The sequence below is a fragment of the Pelodiscus sinensis genome, unplaced genomic scaffold, assembly GCF_049634645.1.
Source record: "Pelodiscus sinensis isolate JC-2024 unplaced genomic scaffold, ASM4963464v1 ctg164, whole genome shotgun sequence".
NCBI lineage: Eukaryota > Metazoa > Chordata > Testudines > Trionychidae > Pelodiscus > Pelodiscus sinensis.
The window spans coordinates 142,391-160,845 of record NW_027465863.1 but is presented as its reverse complement, the minus strand read 5'-3'; the positions used below and the strand labels follow the sequence as shown (position 1 = coordinate 160,845).

The following is an 18,455-nucleotide window of genomic DNA, read 5'->3' as shown; positions in this document are numbered from 1 at the left end:
AACGGGACGTGTCCGTGGCATCCCCAGGGTACAGGGCGGTTAACGGGACGTGTCCGTGGCATCCCCAGGGTACAGGGCGGTTAACGGGACGTGTCCGTGACCGCCCCAGGGTACAGGGCGGTTAACGGGACGTGTCCGTGGCATCCCCAGGGTACAGGGCGGTTAACGGGACGTGTCCGCGGCATCCCCAGGGTACAGGGCGGTTAACGGGACGTGTCCGTGACCGCCCCAGGGTACAGGGCGGTTAACGGGACGTGTCCGTGGCATCCCCAGGGTACAGGACGGTTAACGGGATGGTGTCCGTGACCGCCCCAGGGTACAGGACGGTTAACGGGACGTGTCCGTGGCATCCCCAGGGTACAGGACGGTTAACGGGACGTGTCCGTGACCGCCCCAGGGTACAGGGCGGTTAACGGGACGGTGTTCGTGGCATCCCCAGGGTACAGGGCGGTTAACGGGACGTGTCCGTGGCATCCCCAGGGTACAGGGCGGTTAACGGGACGTGTCCGTGGCATCCCCAGGGTACAGGACGGTTAACGGGACGTGTCCGTGACCGCCCCAGGGTACAGGGCGGTTAACGGGACGGTGTTCGTGGCATCCCCAGGGTACAGGGCGGTTAACGGGACGTGTCCGTGGCATCCCCAGGGTACAGGGCGGTTAACGGGACGTGTCCGTGGCATCCCCAGGGTATAGGGCGGTTAACGGGACGTGTCCGTGGCATCCCCAGGGTACAGGGCGGTTAACGGGACGTGTCCGTGGCATCCCCAGGGTACAGGGCGGTTAACGGGACGTGTCCGTGGCATCCCCAGGGTACAGGGCGGTTAACGGGACGTGTCCGTGGCATCCCCAGGGTACAGGACGGTTAACGGGACGTGTCTGTGGCATCCCCAGGGTACAGTGCGGTTAACGGGACGGTGTCCGTGACCGCCCCAGGGTACAGGGCGGTTAACGGGACGTGTCCGTGGCATCCCCAGGGTACAGGGCGGTTAACGGGACGTGTCCGTGGCATCCCCAGGGTACAGTGCGGTTAACGGGACGGTGTCCGTGACCGCCCCAGGGTACAGGGCGGTTAATGGGACGTGTCCGTGGCATCCCCAGGGTACAGGGCGGTTAACGGGACGTGTCCGTGACCGCCCCAGGGTACAGGGCGGTTAACGGGACGTGTCCGTGGCATCCCCAGGGTACAGGGCGGTTAACGGGACGTGTCCGTGACAGCCCCAGGGTACAGTGCGGTTAACAGGACGTGTCCGTGGCATCCCCAGGGTACAGGGCGGTTAACGGGACGTGTCCGTGACAGCCCCAGGGTACAGTGCGGTTAACGGGACGTGTCCGTGGCATCCCCAGGGTACAGTGCGGTTAACGGGACGTGTCCGTGACAGCCCCAGGGTACAGGATGGTTAACGGGACGTGTCCATGGCATCCCCAGGGTACAGGGTGGTTAACGGGACGTGTCCGTGACAGCCCCAGGGTACAGGGCGGTTAACGGGACGTGTCCGTGGCATCCCCAGGGTACAGGGTGGTTAACGGGACGTGTCCGTGACAGCCCCAGGGTACAGGGCGGTTAACGGGACATGTCCGTGGCATCCCCAGGGTAGATGGAGACTCCACTACTTCCCTAGGTAACCCATTCCAGTGCTTCACCACCCTCCTAGGGAGATAGTTTTTCCTAATATCCAACCTGGGCCTCTCCCACCACAACTTGAGCCCATTGCTCCTTGTTCTGCCATCTGTCACTACTGAGAACAGCCTCTCTCCATCCTCTTTGGACCCTCCCTTCAGGAAGTTGAAGGCTGCTATCAAATCCCCCTTCACTCTTCTCTTCTGCAGACTAAACAGACCCAACTCCCTCAGCCTCTTCTCATAAGTCATGTGCTCCAGCCCCCTAATCATTTTGGTTGCCCTCCGCTGGACCCTCTCCAATGTGTCCACATCCTTTTTGTAGTGGGGGCCCCAGAACTGGACACAATTCTCCAGATACGGCCTCACCATAGCGGAATAAAGGGGAATAATGACATCTCTGGATCTGCTGGCAATGCTCCTCTTAATGCAACCTAATATGCCATTAGCCTTCTTGGCTACAAGGGCCCCCTGTTGACTCATATCCAGCTTCTCATCCACTGTAACCCCCAGGTCCTTTTCTGCAGAACTGCTACTTAACTGGTTGGTCCCCAGCTTGTAACTATGCTTGGGATTCTTCCGTCCCAAGTGCAGGACTCTGCACTTGTCCTTGTTGATCCTCATCAGATTTCTTGTGGCCCAATCCTCCAATTTGTCTAAGTCATTCTGGACCCTATCTCTGCCCTCAAGCGTATTTACCTCTCCCCCCAGCTTCGTGTCATCCGCAAACTTGCTGAGGGTGCAATCCATCCCCTCATCCAGATCATTAATAAAGATATTGAACAAAACCGGTCCTAGAACCGAACCTTTGGGCACTCCGCTAGAAACCGACCCCCATCCTGACATCGAGCCATTGATCACTACCCACTGGGCCCGGCCTTCTAGCCAGCTTTCTATCCATCTTACCGTCCATTTATCCAATCCACAATCCCTTAACTTGCTGGCAAGAATATTGTGGGAGACCATATCAAAAGCCTTGCTAAAGTCAAGGTCTATCACATCCACTGACTTCCCCATGTCCACCGAGCCAGTGACCTCATCATAGAAGCGTGAGTAGGCTACTTCTAGTGTGAGTAGGCTACTTCTAGTGTGAGTAGACTAGCTCTGGATGATCAAATCCCGAGTCTGGATTTGGCCCAAGCAACAGCATAGGTGGCCCAGAGGTACCCCCTGCATTTCACCCAGCTCCCCCTAGATGGAGAGCAAAGGGGACAGGTAATCCTGTCCCATCCACCCAATTGTATTTCAACCCTGTGCATCTCTGGGGCCCTTCCTGGTCCCCCCGGCTCAGTGATGGCAGGGCACCCAGGAAGCACTTTGCCCCTTCTCAGCCAGCTGATCAACTGCCCCTCGCAACATCCTTGTTAGTATCACAGCATCACTGAGACCAGGGCCCCGCGCACCAAGTGCTGCACAGACACAGAGCCAGGCCCTGCACCCAAGAGCTCACAGCCTAGATAGAGGATGGCAAGGGAAACTGAGGCGCTGAACCAGGAATAGAACCGTCACCCCGCTGTACTCCCCCTCTTGGAGCCAAGTCCCAAGGGCTGTACCTGGTCCTGCACTGCTAGGGGCTTCACTCCCCCTAAGCAGGGAGTGAGAGGAACCCCTTGGCGCTGCCTAGGGCAGCTGTCTTCCCAGCCAGAGCAGGGCAGAGCCGATCTCTGGATTCCCGCCCTTCCCCTGGGGGCAGAGTCGATCTCTGGATTCCCGGCCCTTCCCCTGGGGGCACAGTCATTTTCTGGTCATCCCCCCCCCACATCCCAGCCCTTCCTCCGCACCCCCGGGGTGGGAGAGAGGAGGGGCCCAGCTCCTGGCCTCCTATCAGATCCAGAGCCTGCTGGTAACTTTACTAGAGGCTGGGACAGGCTCCCAGCCCACGGAGGCCACCAGCTCTGGGCCTGTCATTTCCTGGAGAGAATCACATTACAGCCCTAACCTAATCCCGTCTAATAGCTTCTGTGCACAACAGGCCAGCCCCCTGGGAGCCTGGGGCAGGGGTGGATTGAACCATCCCACCTATGCCCCTAAACCCTCAACACTGGGGGGGAGAACACGGGGTGCTCTGCCCCCCCGGGAGCCCTGTGGGATGGAGGGACATGCAGACAGACGGACAGATCTGTGCAGCCATCTAACAGCCCCCCCAGAGAGACCTGGGAAGGGCCCAGACCCTGCCCAGTCAGTACCCAGAGGGGTCCCAGGCGGTTCTATGTGGGGCTCCTGGGACGCAAGCTCTTTCCTGGGCGCAGCTTGGCTTGCGGTCGTCTCCCCGCCCAAGCCACGTGGGCACCTGGTGCTCCCCACCCCCGCCCCGCTGCCATGGCCCTGCTGCCAGCCTGTTCCCATAATGCTGGGTCATTTCCTTTCAGTCAGCAGCCAATGGGAGAGGGGCCGGGGTGGCGTCACCCCGGGCAGGGTCTCTCGCTGGCCAATTGCATGTGCAGCGGGCACCCACGGAGGGGGAGCGGGGAGGCGGGTGGGCAGGGGAGCCGAGCCAGCGGCAGGAAATGCTGGCGCAGAAGGGACAGCAGCAGAGCTAACTCGCTCGGCGCTGCAGCCAACACAGCACCCGCCGGGCATGCAGGCTGGGCTGGGGGGCAGGGCAGCTGGGCTGTGCCCCCTGGCTCAGCCCCACAGCCACCCCTCCCCCATGCTGTACCCCAGCTCCACAGAGTCACTGGATGCTCGGCTGCCTGGCATCCCCTCCTCCTTCCGCCCTGCGCTGCAGCCCAGCCCTGTACAGCTCTGAACCCCTGGAGCAGCAGAGACTGTCTCCTCCTCTCCCCCACTAAGCATCCCCTCCACCCACAGCTCTTCCAGCCACCCCGTCCCAGCGCCAGGGTGGTTTTGGGAGCCCAGGGCCTTGCGTGTATGGGGCTGGACTGACCCCCTGCAAAGCCCGTCCTCCATGGGACACCTGCCTGCCTTTTGCTGGCTCAGGGATTGTCCCTACCATGGGCGGCTGCCAGTCCAGCTCTGGGACTCATGGGGGGAAGGCGGGCAGAGGGGCAGGGGCCAGCTTGCCCAATCAGGGATCCATCCCACTTGGGACCAGTTCTTATTTGTGGCCCCCCAGTACCTCCCAGGCTGCAAAGCTTTGGACTGGCATCTCTAGCCCAGCGCCCTGATGTCCTGGCACAACCACACCACGATCAGCAGCAGCCCACGGCCCTACAGAACCCTTCCATTCAACACCCTGAATCCCCGGACCCCTCCTGCGGCACTGCCCCGGGGCAGCTCTCTGGCCAGCCTGGTTCTGATGACCTGGGCCCCTCCTGCGGCACTGCCCCGGGGCAGCTCTCTGGCCAGCCTGGTTCTGATGACCTGGGCCCCTCCTGCGGCACTGCCCCTGGGGCAGCTCTCTGGCCAGCCTGGTTCTGATGACCTGGGCCCCTCCTGCGGCACTGCCCCTGGGGCAGCTCTCTGGCCAGCCTGGTTCTGATGACCTGGGCCCCTCCTGCGGCACTGCCCCGGGGCAGCTCTCTGGCCAGCCTGGTTCTGATGACCTGGGCCCCTCCTGCGGCACTGCCCCTGGGGCAGCTCTTTGGCCAGCCTGGTTCTGATGACCTGGGCCCCTCCTGCGGCACTGCCCCTGGGGCAGCTCTCTGGCCAGCCTGGTTCTGATGACCTGGGCCCCTCCTGCGGCACTGCCCCGGGGCAGCTCTCTGGCCAGCCTGGTTCTGATGACCTGGGCCCCTCCTGCGGCACTGCCCCTGGGGCAGCTCTTTGGCCAGCCTGGTTCTGATGACCCGGTCCACTGGCTCGTGCTGGGCCCAGCCAAGGTTCCAGCCCCTATTCTCCCGGGCTGCTGCCTGACCTGGGGCAGGAAGTTTGGTGGTTGAGGGTTTTTTTAAGCCTAAATTGCTGAAATTGAGGAAATTCCTGCCCTCGCTTCGTACAGCTTCAAACAGGCCATTTATAACCAGCCGTAAAATGTTTGCAGCTGGGCCGCTATATAAGCCATTTGTCTCCGGAACGGCATTCCTGACACTTTACAAAGGGAGTAATCCACACACCAGCCCCCTCCCCCTGCACCCTCCGACACAGACCACAACCAACCCCCTCGCGCCCACAGCATCAGGCCCTGTCTGGGCAGGGCTCGCCCACGACTGCCCAGACACACCCGTGCAAGCCCCCACAGCACGGCCCTTCCGGGGCTCGCTAAGGCAAGCACACCCAAACAAACGCACGCTGCTCAGCTGTCTAGGAGACAGGCGGCTCACCACCCACGCACACACTCACACCAGCAGCGCTTCCCCGGCCTGGGAGGGGCCTCAGGCTACCTGGCTGGGAAGCTTGTGGCCACTGCTTTGCCCAGCCTGCCCCCGCACTGCCTCCTGCTCCCTGAGACCCCAGCACCCTGCAGCACCCTGCAGCACCCCGCTTTCCAGCTCAGCAGAGGACAGGGGCACTGCCCCCAGCCTGCCCCCGCACTGCCTCCTGCTCCCTGAGACTCCAGCACCCTGCAGCACCCCGCTTTCCCGCTCAGCAGAGGACAGGGGCACTGCCCCCATCCTGCCCCCACACTGCCTCCTGCTCCCTGAGACCCCAGCACCCTGCAGCACCCTGCAGCACCCCGCTTTCCCGCTCAGCAGAGGACAGGGGCACTGCCCCCAGCCTGCCCCCACACTGCCTCCTGCTCCCTGAGACCCCAGCACCCTGCAGCACCCTGCAGCACCCCGCTTTCCCGCTCAGCAGAGGACAGGGGCACTGCCCCCAGCCTGTCCCCACACTGCCTCCTGCTCCCTGAGACCCCAGCACCCTGCAGCACCCCGCTTTCCCGCTCAGCAGAGGACAGGGCACTGCCCCCAGCCTGCCCCCACACTGCCTCCTGCTCCCTGAGACCCCAGCACCCTGCAGCACCCTGCAGCACCCCGCTTTCCAGCTCAGCAGAGGACAGGGGCACTGCCCCCAGCCTGCCCCCACACTGCCTCCTGCTCCCTGAGACCCCAGCACCCTGCAGCACCCTGCAGCACCCTGCAGCACCCCGCTTTCCCGCTCAGCAGAGGACAGGGGCACTGCCCCCAGCCTGTCCCCACACTGCCTCCTGCTCCCTGAGACCCCAGCACCCTGCAGCACCCCGCTTTCCCGCTCAGCAGAGGACAGGGCACTGCCCCCAGCCTGCCCTCAGGAAGGCAGCTGCCAGGGTGGGGACATGGGGGCTGTACTCTCCCACCTGGGGTCTGGCTAGGAGCACTGCAGCCCAGTCATGCACTGCAATGGAGCCAGGCTGCCTGGGAGGAGTGGGATGGCCCTGTTCCACCAGCCTACGGAGCAGTGGCCACCCCTCTGCCAGGACAGATTCCCGCTGCTCTGCCCTCGTGGGGTGACTGGCAGAGCTGTGGGGATGCCCAGGCAGGGATGGCAGCAGCAGTGGGGCTGGCCGGGCCCTGCTGGGGAGACTGACAGAGGCTGGGAAGCAGAGGGGCCCCAGCCTTGGGGCCTTGCTCAGGAAGGGGAGGGACGAGCTCCCCGAGGCTGGGAAGGCCAATTCAGCTCGACCCCCAGGGTATGTCTACACTACCCTCCTAGTTCGAACTAGGAGGGTAATGTATGCATACCGCACTTGCTAATGAAGCCCGGGATTTGAATTTCCCGGGCTTCATTAGCATAAGCGGGGAGCCGCCATTTTTAAATCCCCGCTGCTTCGAACCCCGTGTAGCGCGGCTACACGGGGCTCGAACTAGGTAGTTCGGACTAGGGTGCCTATTCCGAACTACCGGTACACCTCGTTTCACGAGGAGTAACGGTAGTTCGGAATAGGACCCTAGTCCGAACTACCTAGTTCGAGCCCCGTGTAGCCGCGCTACACGGGGTTCGAAGCAGCGGGGATTTAAAAATGGCGGCTCCCCGCTTATGCTAATGAAGCCCGGGAAATTCAAATCCCGGGCTTCATTAGCAAGTGCGGTATGCATACATTACCCCGCTAGTTCGAACTAGCGGGGTAGTGTAGACATACCCCCAGAGTGTGGGTGCTGCTTCTCCACACTGCCCAGCTCAGGCTGGGCCTGCCACATGAAACCCAGGGCAGGGAGAGGAGGGATTCTGCCAACAAGTTGCCAGCTGGAGCCAGTGGCAGAGAGGTGGCTGGGGAGAGAGGGCAGAAGAGGGAGGGGCATGAATGGCGGGGGGGGGGGCTGATTCCAGGCGAATGAGGAGAATGTTTAGTGCCCCGCACAAACTGTGCCAATGGCCGATTCATTGCACCAGGATGAGTCTGTTCCACTGACCTGCCGTGTGACCTGGGGCAAGTTCCCCCCCCCCGCCTCAGTTTCCCTTCATCTAGGCAAACTGCCAGCTCTTTGTGGCAGGGATTGCACCAGGGCGTCCTGCTGTCAGCTGAGGGCTCGAGCTGGTACTAGTCCAAACAACCACCCGGCCTGAGGAAGGCAGGTGGCAGAGTAACCAGAAGCTCCCCAGACTGGGTGGGCCCTGGGCCCTGGGCCCTGGTCGTTCTCCAGAGCCACTCGGGCACATGGGCAGGCAGCCGTCCTGGGAGAGGGACTGCTGGGCCTTTTCCTGCCACAGACTAGGAGGCACAGCCCAAGCTGGCAGGAGGGGGCCTCCCCATTCTCTGACAGATAGAGACCCCAGTTACCATGTAAGGCCCCCAACTGACATAGTCCAGGCTACACTACAGGTAGGCTGGGAGAGGTGGGGCCAGGGGGTCCCTGCACCAGGGTGCCTGCCTGGGCACCTTCCCTCCTGCTGCCCAAGCTAAGCTCCAGGGACATGGTGCTCTGTGGGAAATGAAGCTGAAGAGCGGAGGGGGGGAGAGAAAAGAAAAGCAGCCCCCCTCCAACACACACGGGGGGGGGGAGCCAGTCTCCCCAGAGCTCTGGGGCACCCAGCTCTGAATGACAGAGAAAGATCCTGGTTTTGCCCTGGGCTCCCCCCAAGCCTCCCAGGATGGGAGCTGTGGGGTGGCTGCTGGGGGGCTGAGGCAGGGATTCATGTGGCAGTGGGAGAAGGCTTGGCAGGGCAAAGCTGGGCAGAACAGGGTGGGGCCGGCTCTCGGATGAAACCCTGGGAAGGAGGGGGCTGGAATGGAGGCGAAAAGGTCAGACTGGCTTGGGGGCGCCCCACCCCAGGCCTGTGCCCAGCTCTGCCCCCGGGGCTCCGTGGGCGCTCCCTGCCCTCCAGCCGCTTGCTGCAAACAGCCTGTCCGGTCCTCAACTTGTAAACAGCGGTGGCGCCTGCCAAAGGCGGAGATTTGGCTGCCACTCAAAGCAGGGAGCCCGCGGGCCGGGAGCTGCCCAGGGGTCCCGGGGATGGGAGATCCCTTCCCCCGCCGCCCCGTGTCCTAGCCCCGCCGCTCGCTGCTCCCGGCTCTGCGGGGCGCCGGCTTACAGGTGGGTGCGGGACGGAACGCGGTGCCCCCGGCTCCTCGGCCCCTCTCCCGCTTCTCCCGTCCCTCATCCTGTTTGCGCGGCTCGGTGGATCGCCGCCAAATTTCCATCTTTAAAAGCAAGAAAAAAACCCTGGCGCAGGCTAGTGCGGACGGAAGAAATGACTCCCCCCCGGGTGCCCAGCCCCCCCCTGCCCGGGTCCTCACCATCTTCCTCAGCCCCCCCCCCCCCCCGGGTGCCCATCACTTTCCCCAGCCCCCCCCCCCCGCCCGGGTCCTCACCATCTTCCTCAGCCCCCCCCCGGGTGCCCATCACTTTCCCCAGCCCCCCCCCCGCCCGGGTCCTCACCATCTTCCTCAGCCCCCCCCCCTCGGTGCCCATCACTTTTCCCAGCCCCCCCCCCCCGCCGCCCGGGTCCTCACCATCTTCCTCAGCCCCCCCGGGTGCCCATCACTTTCTCCAACCCCCCCCCCGCCCGGGTCCTCACCATCTTCCTCAGCCCCCCCCCGGGTGCCCATCACTTTCCCCAGCCCCCCCTCCCCCGTCCTCACCATCTTTCCTAGAACCCCCTCCGCCCGGGTCCCCACCACCTTTCCCAGCCCCCCCCTGCCCGGGTCCCCACCACCTTCCCCGCCCTGGTCCCCTGAGATGGGCTTCAAAGCGCACCCTCATCTGGTCCTCATTTCGCTGCCCTCCGGCCCTCTGGGGCTTTGCATTCCGTGCTAAAGACAAAGGGGGGGCTAGAACGAGACACGCCCCCTCAGCCAGGGTGCCCCCCACCCCGCCTCGCACCCCGCGAGCAGGGAACGCGGAGAGAGGCGATGGACTGGGAATGGCGGGCGGGGGGGGGCCGCCCCCCCCCAAAAAACCACTTGGCCCCAAACTTGGTGAGTTTTTCTGCGTAAAGTTGCAAAGCAGGAAACCAGCGAAGCTAAGTGGCGGGGCGCAGGGCGAGTTCGCGGCTCCCCGCCCCACTCGCGTCAGTACCCACGGGCACGCGCGCCTGGGGACCCCCGCCCACACGAGCCGCGCCCCCCCGCCCCAACCTACATTGCAGGCTGGCCGGCGGCGGCCAGGCGAAGGGGTCCAGCGCCCCGAAGCAGGGGCCGGCGCTCGCCTTGCGCAGCAGGCAGGAGCCCTGGTGGGTGACATCGAAGAGCTGCCTCGGCGCCACGGCCAGCGCCTCCATGCAGTCGTACATCGCGGGGGGCGGGGGCGGGAGTCCCCGCTGCGCCCCTCCCCCACGAGGCAGCAGAGGCGCGAGCAACAGCTCGGGGGGCGCCGGGTGCGAGCGGGACGCGCCTTGGGGGCGCCCCAGCGGCTCCTGCTGCCTGGCTGGGTACCTATCGCCAAGCGAACGCCTCGGAGCGAGGGGCGGGGCTTGGAGCGAGGGGCGGGGCTAGAAAGAGAGGACACACCTCCACACACACACACAGGGGCTGTGGGACACATGCAAGCGCAATCTCAACACGCACACACACACACACACACACAGGGGCTATGGGACACATCCGAGCGCAATCTCAGCGCGCACGCACACACACACACACACACACACACAGGGGCTATGGGACACATGCAAGCGCAATCTCAACACACACACGCACACGCACACACACACACAGGGGCTATGGGACACATCCGAGCGCAATCTCAGCGCGCACGCACACACACACACACACACACAGGGGCTATGGGACACATCCGAGCGCAATCTCAGCGCGCACGCACACACACACACGGGCTATGGGACACATGCGAGCGCAATCTCAACACACACACACACACACACACACACAGGGGCTATGGGACACATGCAAGCGCAATCTCAACACGCACACACACACACACACACACAGGGGCTATGGGACACATGCAAGCGCAATCTCAACACACACACGCACACACACACACGGGCTATGGGACACATGCGAGCGCAATCTCAACACACACACACACACACACACACACACAGGGGCTGTGGGACACATCCGAGCGCAATCTCAACACGCACACACACACACACACACACACACACACACACGGGCTATGGGACACATGCGAGCGCAATCTCAACACACACACACACACACACACACACACACACACACGGGCTATGGGACACATGCGAGCGCAATCTTAACACGCACACACACACACACACACACACACACACACACACGGGCTATGGGACACATCCGAGCGCAATCTCAACACACACACACACACACACACACACACACACAGGGGCTATGGGACACATGCAAGCGCAATCTCAACACACACACGCACACACACACACACACACACAGGGGCTATGGGACACATCCGAGCGCAATCTCAGCGCGCACGCGCACACACACACACACAGGGGCTATGGGACACATCCGAGCGCAATCTCAGCGCGCACGCACACACGCACACACACACACACACGCAGGGGCTGTGGGACACATGCAAGCGCAATCTCAACACGCACACACACACACACACACACAGGGGCTATGGGACACATCCGAGCGCAATCTCAGCGCGCACGCACACACACACACACACACACACACACACAGGGGCTATGGGACACATGCAAGCGCAATCTCAACACACACACGCACACGCACACACACACACAGGGGCTATGGGACACATCCGAGCGCAATCTCAGCGCGCACGCACACACACACACACACACACAGGGGCTATGGGACACATCCGAGCGCAATCTCAGCGCGCACGCACACACACACACGGGCTATGGGACACATGCGAGCGCAATCTCAACACACACACACACACACACAGGGGCTATGGGACACATGCGAGCGCAATCTCAACACACACACACACACACACACACACACACACACACACAGGGGCTATGGGACACATCCGAGCGCAATCTCAGCGCGCACAGCACACACACACACGGGCTATGGGACACATGCGAGCGCAATCTCAACACACACGCACACACACTCATACTGTTCCAGGCACCCAAGGACTCTCACACAGAAACGTCACACCCACACACCATAGTCTCAGGGTGTTAGCCTGTAATTGGAAAAAAAAAGTTTAAAAAAACAACTTGTAGCACCTTAGAGACTTACAAAAAATATAGATCCTCATCTCCAAAGGGACACTCTGCACTAGTTAGGCCTCAGCTGGAGTACTGTGTCCAGTTCTGGGCGCCACATTTCAAGAAAGATGTGGAGAAATTGGAAAGGGTCCAGAGAAGAGCGACAAGAATGATTAAAGGTCTAGAGAACATGACCTACGAAGCCAGGCTTCATGAACTGGGCTTGTTTAGTTTGGAAAGAAGAAGATTAAGGGGGGGCATGATAGTGGTTTTCAAATATCTAAAAGGGTGTCACAAGGAGGAAGGAGAAAATTTGTTCCTCTTGGTTTCTGAGGACAGGACAAGGAGTAATGGGCTTAAAGTGCAGCAGGGGAGGTTTAGATTGGACAGTAGGAAAAAATTCCTAACTGTCAGGGTGGTCAAATATTGGAATAAATTGCCAAGGAGGTGGTGGAATCTCCCTCTCTGGAGATATTTAAGAACAGGTTAGATAGACATCTGTCAGGGATGGTGTAGACGGAGCTTGGTCCTGCCTTGAGGGCGGGGGGCTGGACTCGATGACCTCTCGAGGTCCCTTCCAGTCCTATGATTCTATGACACCTAGCCAGCCTCACACACACTTCTAAGCAGTCAGCCTCACACCCAGTTACAAACTCCGCCTGCAGTGTCACACACACAGTCTTGCAGTGTCACCCCCAGCCTGTTTGTGCCTTATGCACAGATACAATGTCACACATGCACACTGCCTCACAGGCAATTTCTTAGTGTCACAAACACCATCTCATGCTGCCTCAGTGTCTCACACAGTCTTACACAGTGTCACACAGTTTCCTATGTGCATGACACAGTGTCATGGTGTCTCACACGCATTGTCCCAGTCTCGCTGTCCTACACACGAGTGTCACACAGGTGTGCAGTCTCACAGTGTCACGCTGTCTCACACAGTCTCTCTTATACAACCAGGCTCCGCTTCACAGTGTCATGCATGCACAGCCTCACCTGCGCACACTGTCTCAAACACGGTCACAGTCTCGCTTTCTCTGACAGTGTCCCGCAAAGTGGTGCAGTCTCTCACATTGTCACACTAATGCCCAGACACACACCCAGTGCTCTTGTTTCCAGACACACCCTCTCCGCTGCTCCTGTGGGTGGCAAACCCTTGACTCCACTGATGCAGGTACAGATCTCCTTGTGCCAACCTACTGCCCCCCACACACACCCAAGCAAAGCAGCTGCCTGCACAACTCCATCTGCCCCCACCCGGGTAGGGCTCAGTGATACATTCCTGCCGCTTGAAAGTCTCCATTTCCTTTCAATCACAGATGCCGCTCAGTAAAAATAAGATACGCCTTTGCCCAGCCCCCCTTGCTGCCTGGGCTGGCCCAGCCTTCCCCCTCCCTGCTTTTCCTCCCCCTCCTGCCTGGCCAGGCCCGGCCTGCCCTCTCCACAAGCAAGGCCAAGCCAAGCCATCCTCCTACTCCAGCCCCTCCCTCCGGCTGCCTGGGCCCAGCCTCCCCCCTCTGCTTCCTGGGTTGGCCCAGCCTCCCCCTCAACTGCCCCAGCGGAACCAGCCTCCACCCATGCCCCCAGCCTCCAATGTCCACTGCCTCCCACCCCTGCTGCCTGGGCAGACCCAGCCTCCCCCTCTGTTAGCTGGGCTGGCCTGGCCTCCTCCTCACACACCTCCCCTATCCACTGGCTGGGCTGACCTGGCCTCCGCCTCACACACCTCCCCTATCCACTGGCTGGGCTGACCTGGCCTCCGCCTCACACACCTCCCCTATCCACTGGCTGGGCTGGCCTGGCCTCCGCCTCACACACCTCCCCTATCCACTGGCTGGGCTGACCTGGCCTCCTCCTCACACACCTCCCCTATCCACTGGCTGGGCTGACCTGGCCTCCGCCTCACACACCTCCCCTATCCACTGGCTGGGCTGACCTGGCCTCCGCCTCACACACCTCCCCTATCCACTGGCTGGGCTGGCCTGGCCTCCGCCTCACACACCTCCCCTATCCACTGGCTGGGCTGGCCTGGCCTCCGCCTCACACACCTCCCCTATCCACTGGCTGGGCTGACCTGGCTCTCACCAGCCTCCAGGACTTCACTACCTGGCCCATCCCAGATCCCCCTCCCTCCACTAGCTGGGCTCCCCCCACCCTGCAATCTCCCCTCATCTCCCCTCACACCAGCGTTCCCCCTCACTGGCAGGGCTGCCCCCCCAACCTCCTCTCCCCTGGCTGGGCTGCCCCCCCTCCTCTGGCTGGGCTGCCCCCCTCCACTGGCTGGGCTGCCCCCCCTCCACTGGCTGGGCTGCCCCCCCTCCACTGGCTGGGCTGCTTCCCCCCAGGGCTGGCTGGGCTGCCCCCCCTCCTCTGGCTGGGCTGCCCCCCCTCCCCTGGCTGGGCTGCTTCCCCCCAGGGCTGGCTGGGCTGCCCCCCCTCCCCTGGCTGGGCCAGCCTGGCTCCCTGCTCGCTCCCTGGCTGGGCCAGCCTCCCCCCCCCCCCCCCCCGCGCTCCCCTCCCTTTCCTTCCAGCAGAGGCAGAGCAGCCAGCACTGCCTGAACTCTGCGAGAACCCCCTTTGGGTACAGTAACCTTCAGCTGACCCAGCTCCATGTCAACCCTTCCCTTCCCTGCCTGCAGCCGCCGCACAGATCCCACCCGGAGCCGCCAGGACACTGGGGCCTCCCGCCTGCGCCGACCGAGCCCCCCAGGGCCTCAGCCGCCGTCGCCCCCCAACCCAGCGCCCTGCCGCAGCCATGGCTCCCGTCTGCAGGGGCCAGCTTGGCTGAGGCGCTCGGAGGCTCCGGTTTCGTGATGGAGGCCCCAGCTCCCTGAGGGTTGGGGGGGCAGGTTGTAGCTGGGCTGAAAGGTGGATTTCAGCCAAGGGCGAGTCAGGATTGTGGGGAGCAACACGAAATGGCTGTGCCCCAATGCCCCCCAGCCCTGCGGCTCCTCTCCTGTGTCACTGCTCCCCAGCCCCACTCTGTGCCCTGCCCCATCAGAACTCTCCCCAGCTCCCTGAAAGAGAGGAGAGCTGTGGGGCTGTGGCCCGGTGCCTCTGCAGGGGCAGCCACGTGGCTCCACCAGCCCCATGAGCAGGCAGATTCAGCAGTTTAGAGTTGCCTGGAAAAAATAAACCGTCAGTGAGAGACGGACCCGCCCTGGGAGCTGGCCACTGAACCAGAGGCAGAGGCCAGAGCCCAGTGCCCCCTGCCAGGGGGTGAGCATGTGGGGGGGTGGGACGGATCTGCTCTTCCCAGCCTGCAGACCCCTTTGAGCAGAAAATGCTGGGAGACCTGGAGATTAGTACTCTCCGCCCCCCTCCCGCCCTCAAACATCAACTCCCTGCCCCAAATCTCCAGGGGGGACCTCCTGTAGTCCCCACATCAGATGGCAGAGCCCCCACAACTCCAGTTGGTAGCAGGGTATGTCCGAATGGAGGGGCGGTATCTCCCTCCCACACACACGCTCTGTTCCCCCAGCCTCAAATCCTCAACACACCCTGGCCTGGCAAACAATGTATAACATGATGCACATACAGCCTCTGGCCAGCCCTGATGTGTGCGTGTGCATGTGTGTTCATACGTGTGTGAGTATGCGTACGTGCATGTGTGAGTGCACATGTACATGTGTGTATGTCACGTGTGTGCATGCCATGGGGGGCTAGAGGGACACGCCCTGGTCTGTCCTGCGGCAGACCCTTTGGTGGGTGGGGCATGCCACGTTGGGGCTGGCGCGCTCTGCAGGGCCCAAAAGGGGTTTTCTTTCCTCCTTCCCTTTCGAATGCATTTGCTGAAATCCAAAAGGTCCCAATTAGCCTGACCCGCCTGCCTGGTAATTAAAACCAGAAGCTGCTCGGCACAAACCCCGGCTCTGTGGAAGGCCTGAGCGCCGTGGCGCGGGCCCCGCTTCCCTCCCAGACTCACACAGACCCTATTAAGCCTCACAGACATTCCCTCACTCCCCGAGCTCAGAGCGCACCCGCTCACACTCTGGAAGCAGCCCCATGTAGGGGTCTGTGCCAGCTAACATGGCGGGGGGGCGGAACCAGGCTGAGATGGGCCCCTCCTGGCTCACCCCCGTGGGGGCTGATGGGGTTGGAATGGAGCCAGTAATTTGCAGGCAATCTAGTGAATCTTGGCCTATGGCTGCATCGCCCAGGAGAGGGGGGTCTGTCATTCATGTTGCTTACTTGTGAGGACCCTGGGGCACACTGGGGTGTGTGACTGCACGGGTCACTCTTGTGCCAAAGGCTCCAACATTGGCAGGAACGGAGTGAGAAGGAAGCATCTTGGTTTAATCATCCTAGCATGTGCTCAGGGAGATTTTTGCTCTATTATTCACACTCGTGTTGGTGCGGCATGCATGTACAAGTCTCATGGAGTGTCTATCGTAGCACACGTATGTATGTCAGTGCGTGCTTGTAGTACTGCAGGCCTGAGGGTGTGGTGCGTGTTTGTATAAGCGCGTGTGTTCTTGAGTCAGTGTGATGCCCCGGTGTGCACACTTGTGTCACTACAGCATCACATACAGGCTCTGCCAGTGCAAAAGCACATGTATGCTTGGCATGTCAGTATGGCACATGGCGACTTCTTTGAATGATGCCTGTGTGTGGTGTATGAAGCTGCATGAGAGGTCTGCATGTCCATTCCCATCATGTGTGTCTGGTGTGATATGATCATGTGAGCACTGTGCACATGTCTGCATGCATGCTTGGTACACGCGTGTCATACTGTTGTGTATTTCTGTCAGTGTCCATGTGGATGTGCTGTTGTTGTCATGGCTCTTCTGCATGCTCACATCTGTTCAACACATGTGTCATTGCCTTTATACTTGCATCACCGTGGTACGTGTTTGCCTTAGGCTGGTGCATAGGCATTGTGATGCGTGTGCATGTGTTTAGGCTGCAGAAACATGTATGTTTCTGTCAACCTAGTGCATGTGTGGGGCGGGGTATTCACAATGTCTGTGCATATGTGACGTGTGCTTGCGTGCAATATCTGTATGGTATGTGCACTCATGCAGTGTGTGTGTGTGTGATGTCTGGTGGGGGGGGGGGTCAACCTTAAGTTTCAGAGGCTGCAAAGATTTGAGCTCCTGCTCCTGTTTGGACCCTGCAGTTTCACGGCTTGGTTCCGGATCCCAGAGGCCCACCACACCCCTGCCTGTCACAGCCCATCCCAACAGTCCCTGTACATGGCCAGGTGACTCACCTCGGCTCATTGCCCGCCCCTTCCCCCGCAGCCTGCTTCCTCTCTGCTAGTCACCCCCACCCAGCTGCTGCCCGGGGGGCCTCTTGCCCGCTCCCCGCAGAGCCCCAGAAGGGAAGGGATGGGGCTGCCTAGTAACAGCCCGCGTGACTCTGAAAAGTGGGGTTGGGCAAGGGCCTACATGACGCTTCCCCCCATCCCAGCTGCAGGCAGCATGGGGACCAAGCTCCCCCCCCCGGCCAATGCGAAAGGCAATTAAAACGATTAGCCCTCTAATGTTTCATGAGAACCAGATGTGCTTGGGCCAGCCTGCGTGGGGGTGGGGCACATGGCAGGCTAGTGAGATGCCAGCCCCAAGGTCCCCTGCGGCCTTCTCCCAGCTGGCCAGAAGCCCCCAAAAGCCGCCACTCAGCCACACAAAGAGATGCAGCCCAGCCTGTTCCAGATGCCCTGAGAGACTACAAGTCCCAGCGTCCAATGCCTCTCCTCAGGCAGGCCACTGGGATGGGTGCATGCTGGGAGCTGTAGTCTCCCTGAGCTGTTCCCCCCAGTGGGGAGGGCAGCTGTGGACTATGGTGTAAGAGTCCTGTTGTAGGGGGCTGAATGGGGCTGATTGCATCTGCAGGCAGCACTTTCAGAGTCACCTGCTGCCCTGTCACCTGCCTCTGAAGAGGCAACACCCCCTCGCTCATGCCCCTCAGCCCCCCCGAGGGGGCAACACCCCCTCGCTCACGCCCCTCAGCCCCCCCGAGGGGGCAACACCCCCTCGCTCACTCCCCTCAGCCGCCCCGAGGGGGCAACACCCCCTCGCTCACTCACCTCAGCCCCCCCGAGGGGGCAACACCCCCTCGCTCACTCCCCTCAGCCCCCCCGAGGGGGCAACACCCCCTCGCTCACTCCCCTCAGACCCCCCCGAGGGGGCAACACCCCCTCGCTCGCTCACTCCCCTCAGCCCCCCCCAGGGGGCAACACCCCCTCGCTCACTCCCCTCAGCCGCCCCGAGGGGGCAACACCCCCTCGCTCACTCCCCTCAGCCCCCCCAGGGGGCAACACCCCCTCGCTCACGCCCCTCAGCCCCCCCAGGGGGCAACACCCCCTCGCTCACTCCCCTCAGCCCCCCCGAGGGGGCAACACCCCCTCGCTCACTCCCCTCAGCCCCCCCAGGGGGCAACACCCCCTCGCTCACGCCCCTCAGCCCCCC

The 18,455-nt window shown here is 62.0% G+C and overlaps 1 protein-coding gene across 2 annotated transcripts in view; it reads right to left on the bottom strand.

Moving 5' to 3' along the window:
* Nucleotides 1-18,455, bottom strand: part of RARG (retinoic acid receptor gamma) — a 67,729-nt gene that overhangs the window by 20,679 nt on the left and 28,595 nt on the right. The window contains exon 1 of one of the 2 annotated variants that reach the window (XM_075915755.1): nucleotides 10,017-10,345. The exons of the other annotated variant lie outside the window; for it this stretch is intronic. Coding sequence (XP_075771870.1) covers nucleotides 10,017-10,167 — 151 coding nt within the window. The 5' untranslated portion in view covers nucleotides 10,168-10,345. Of the gene's footprint in view, nucleotides 1-10,016; nucleotides 10,346-18,455 lie in introns of those variants that run through there. 2 annotated transcript variants of the gene reach the window in all.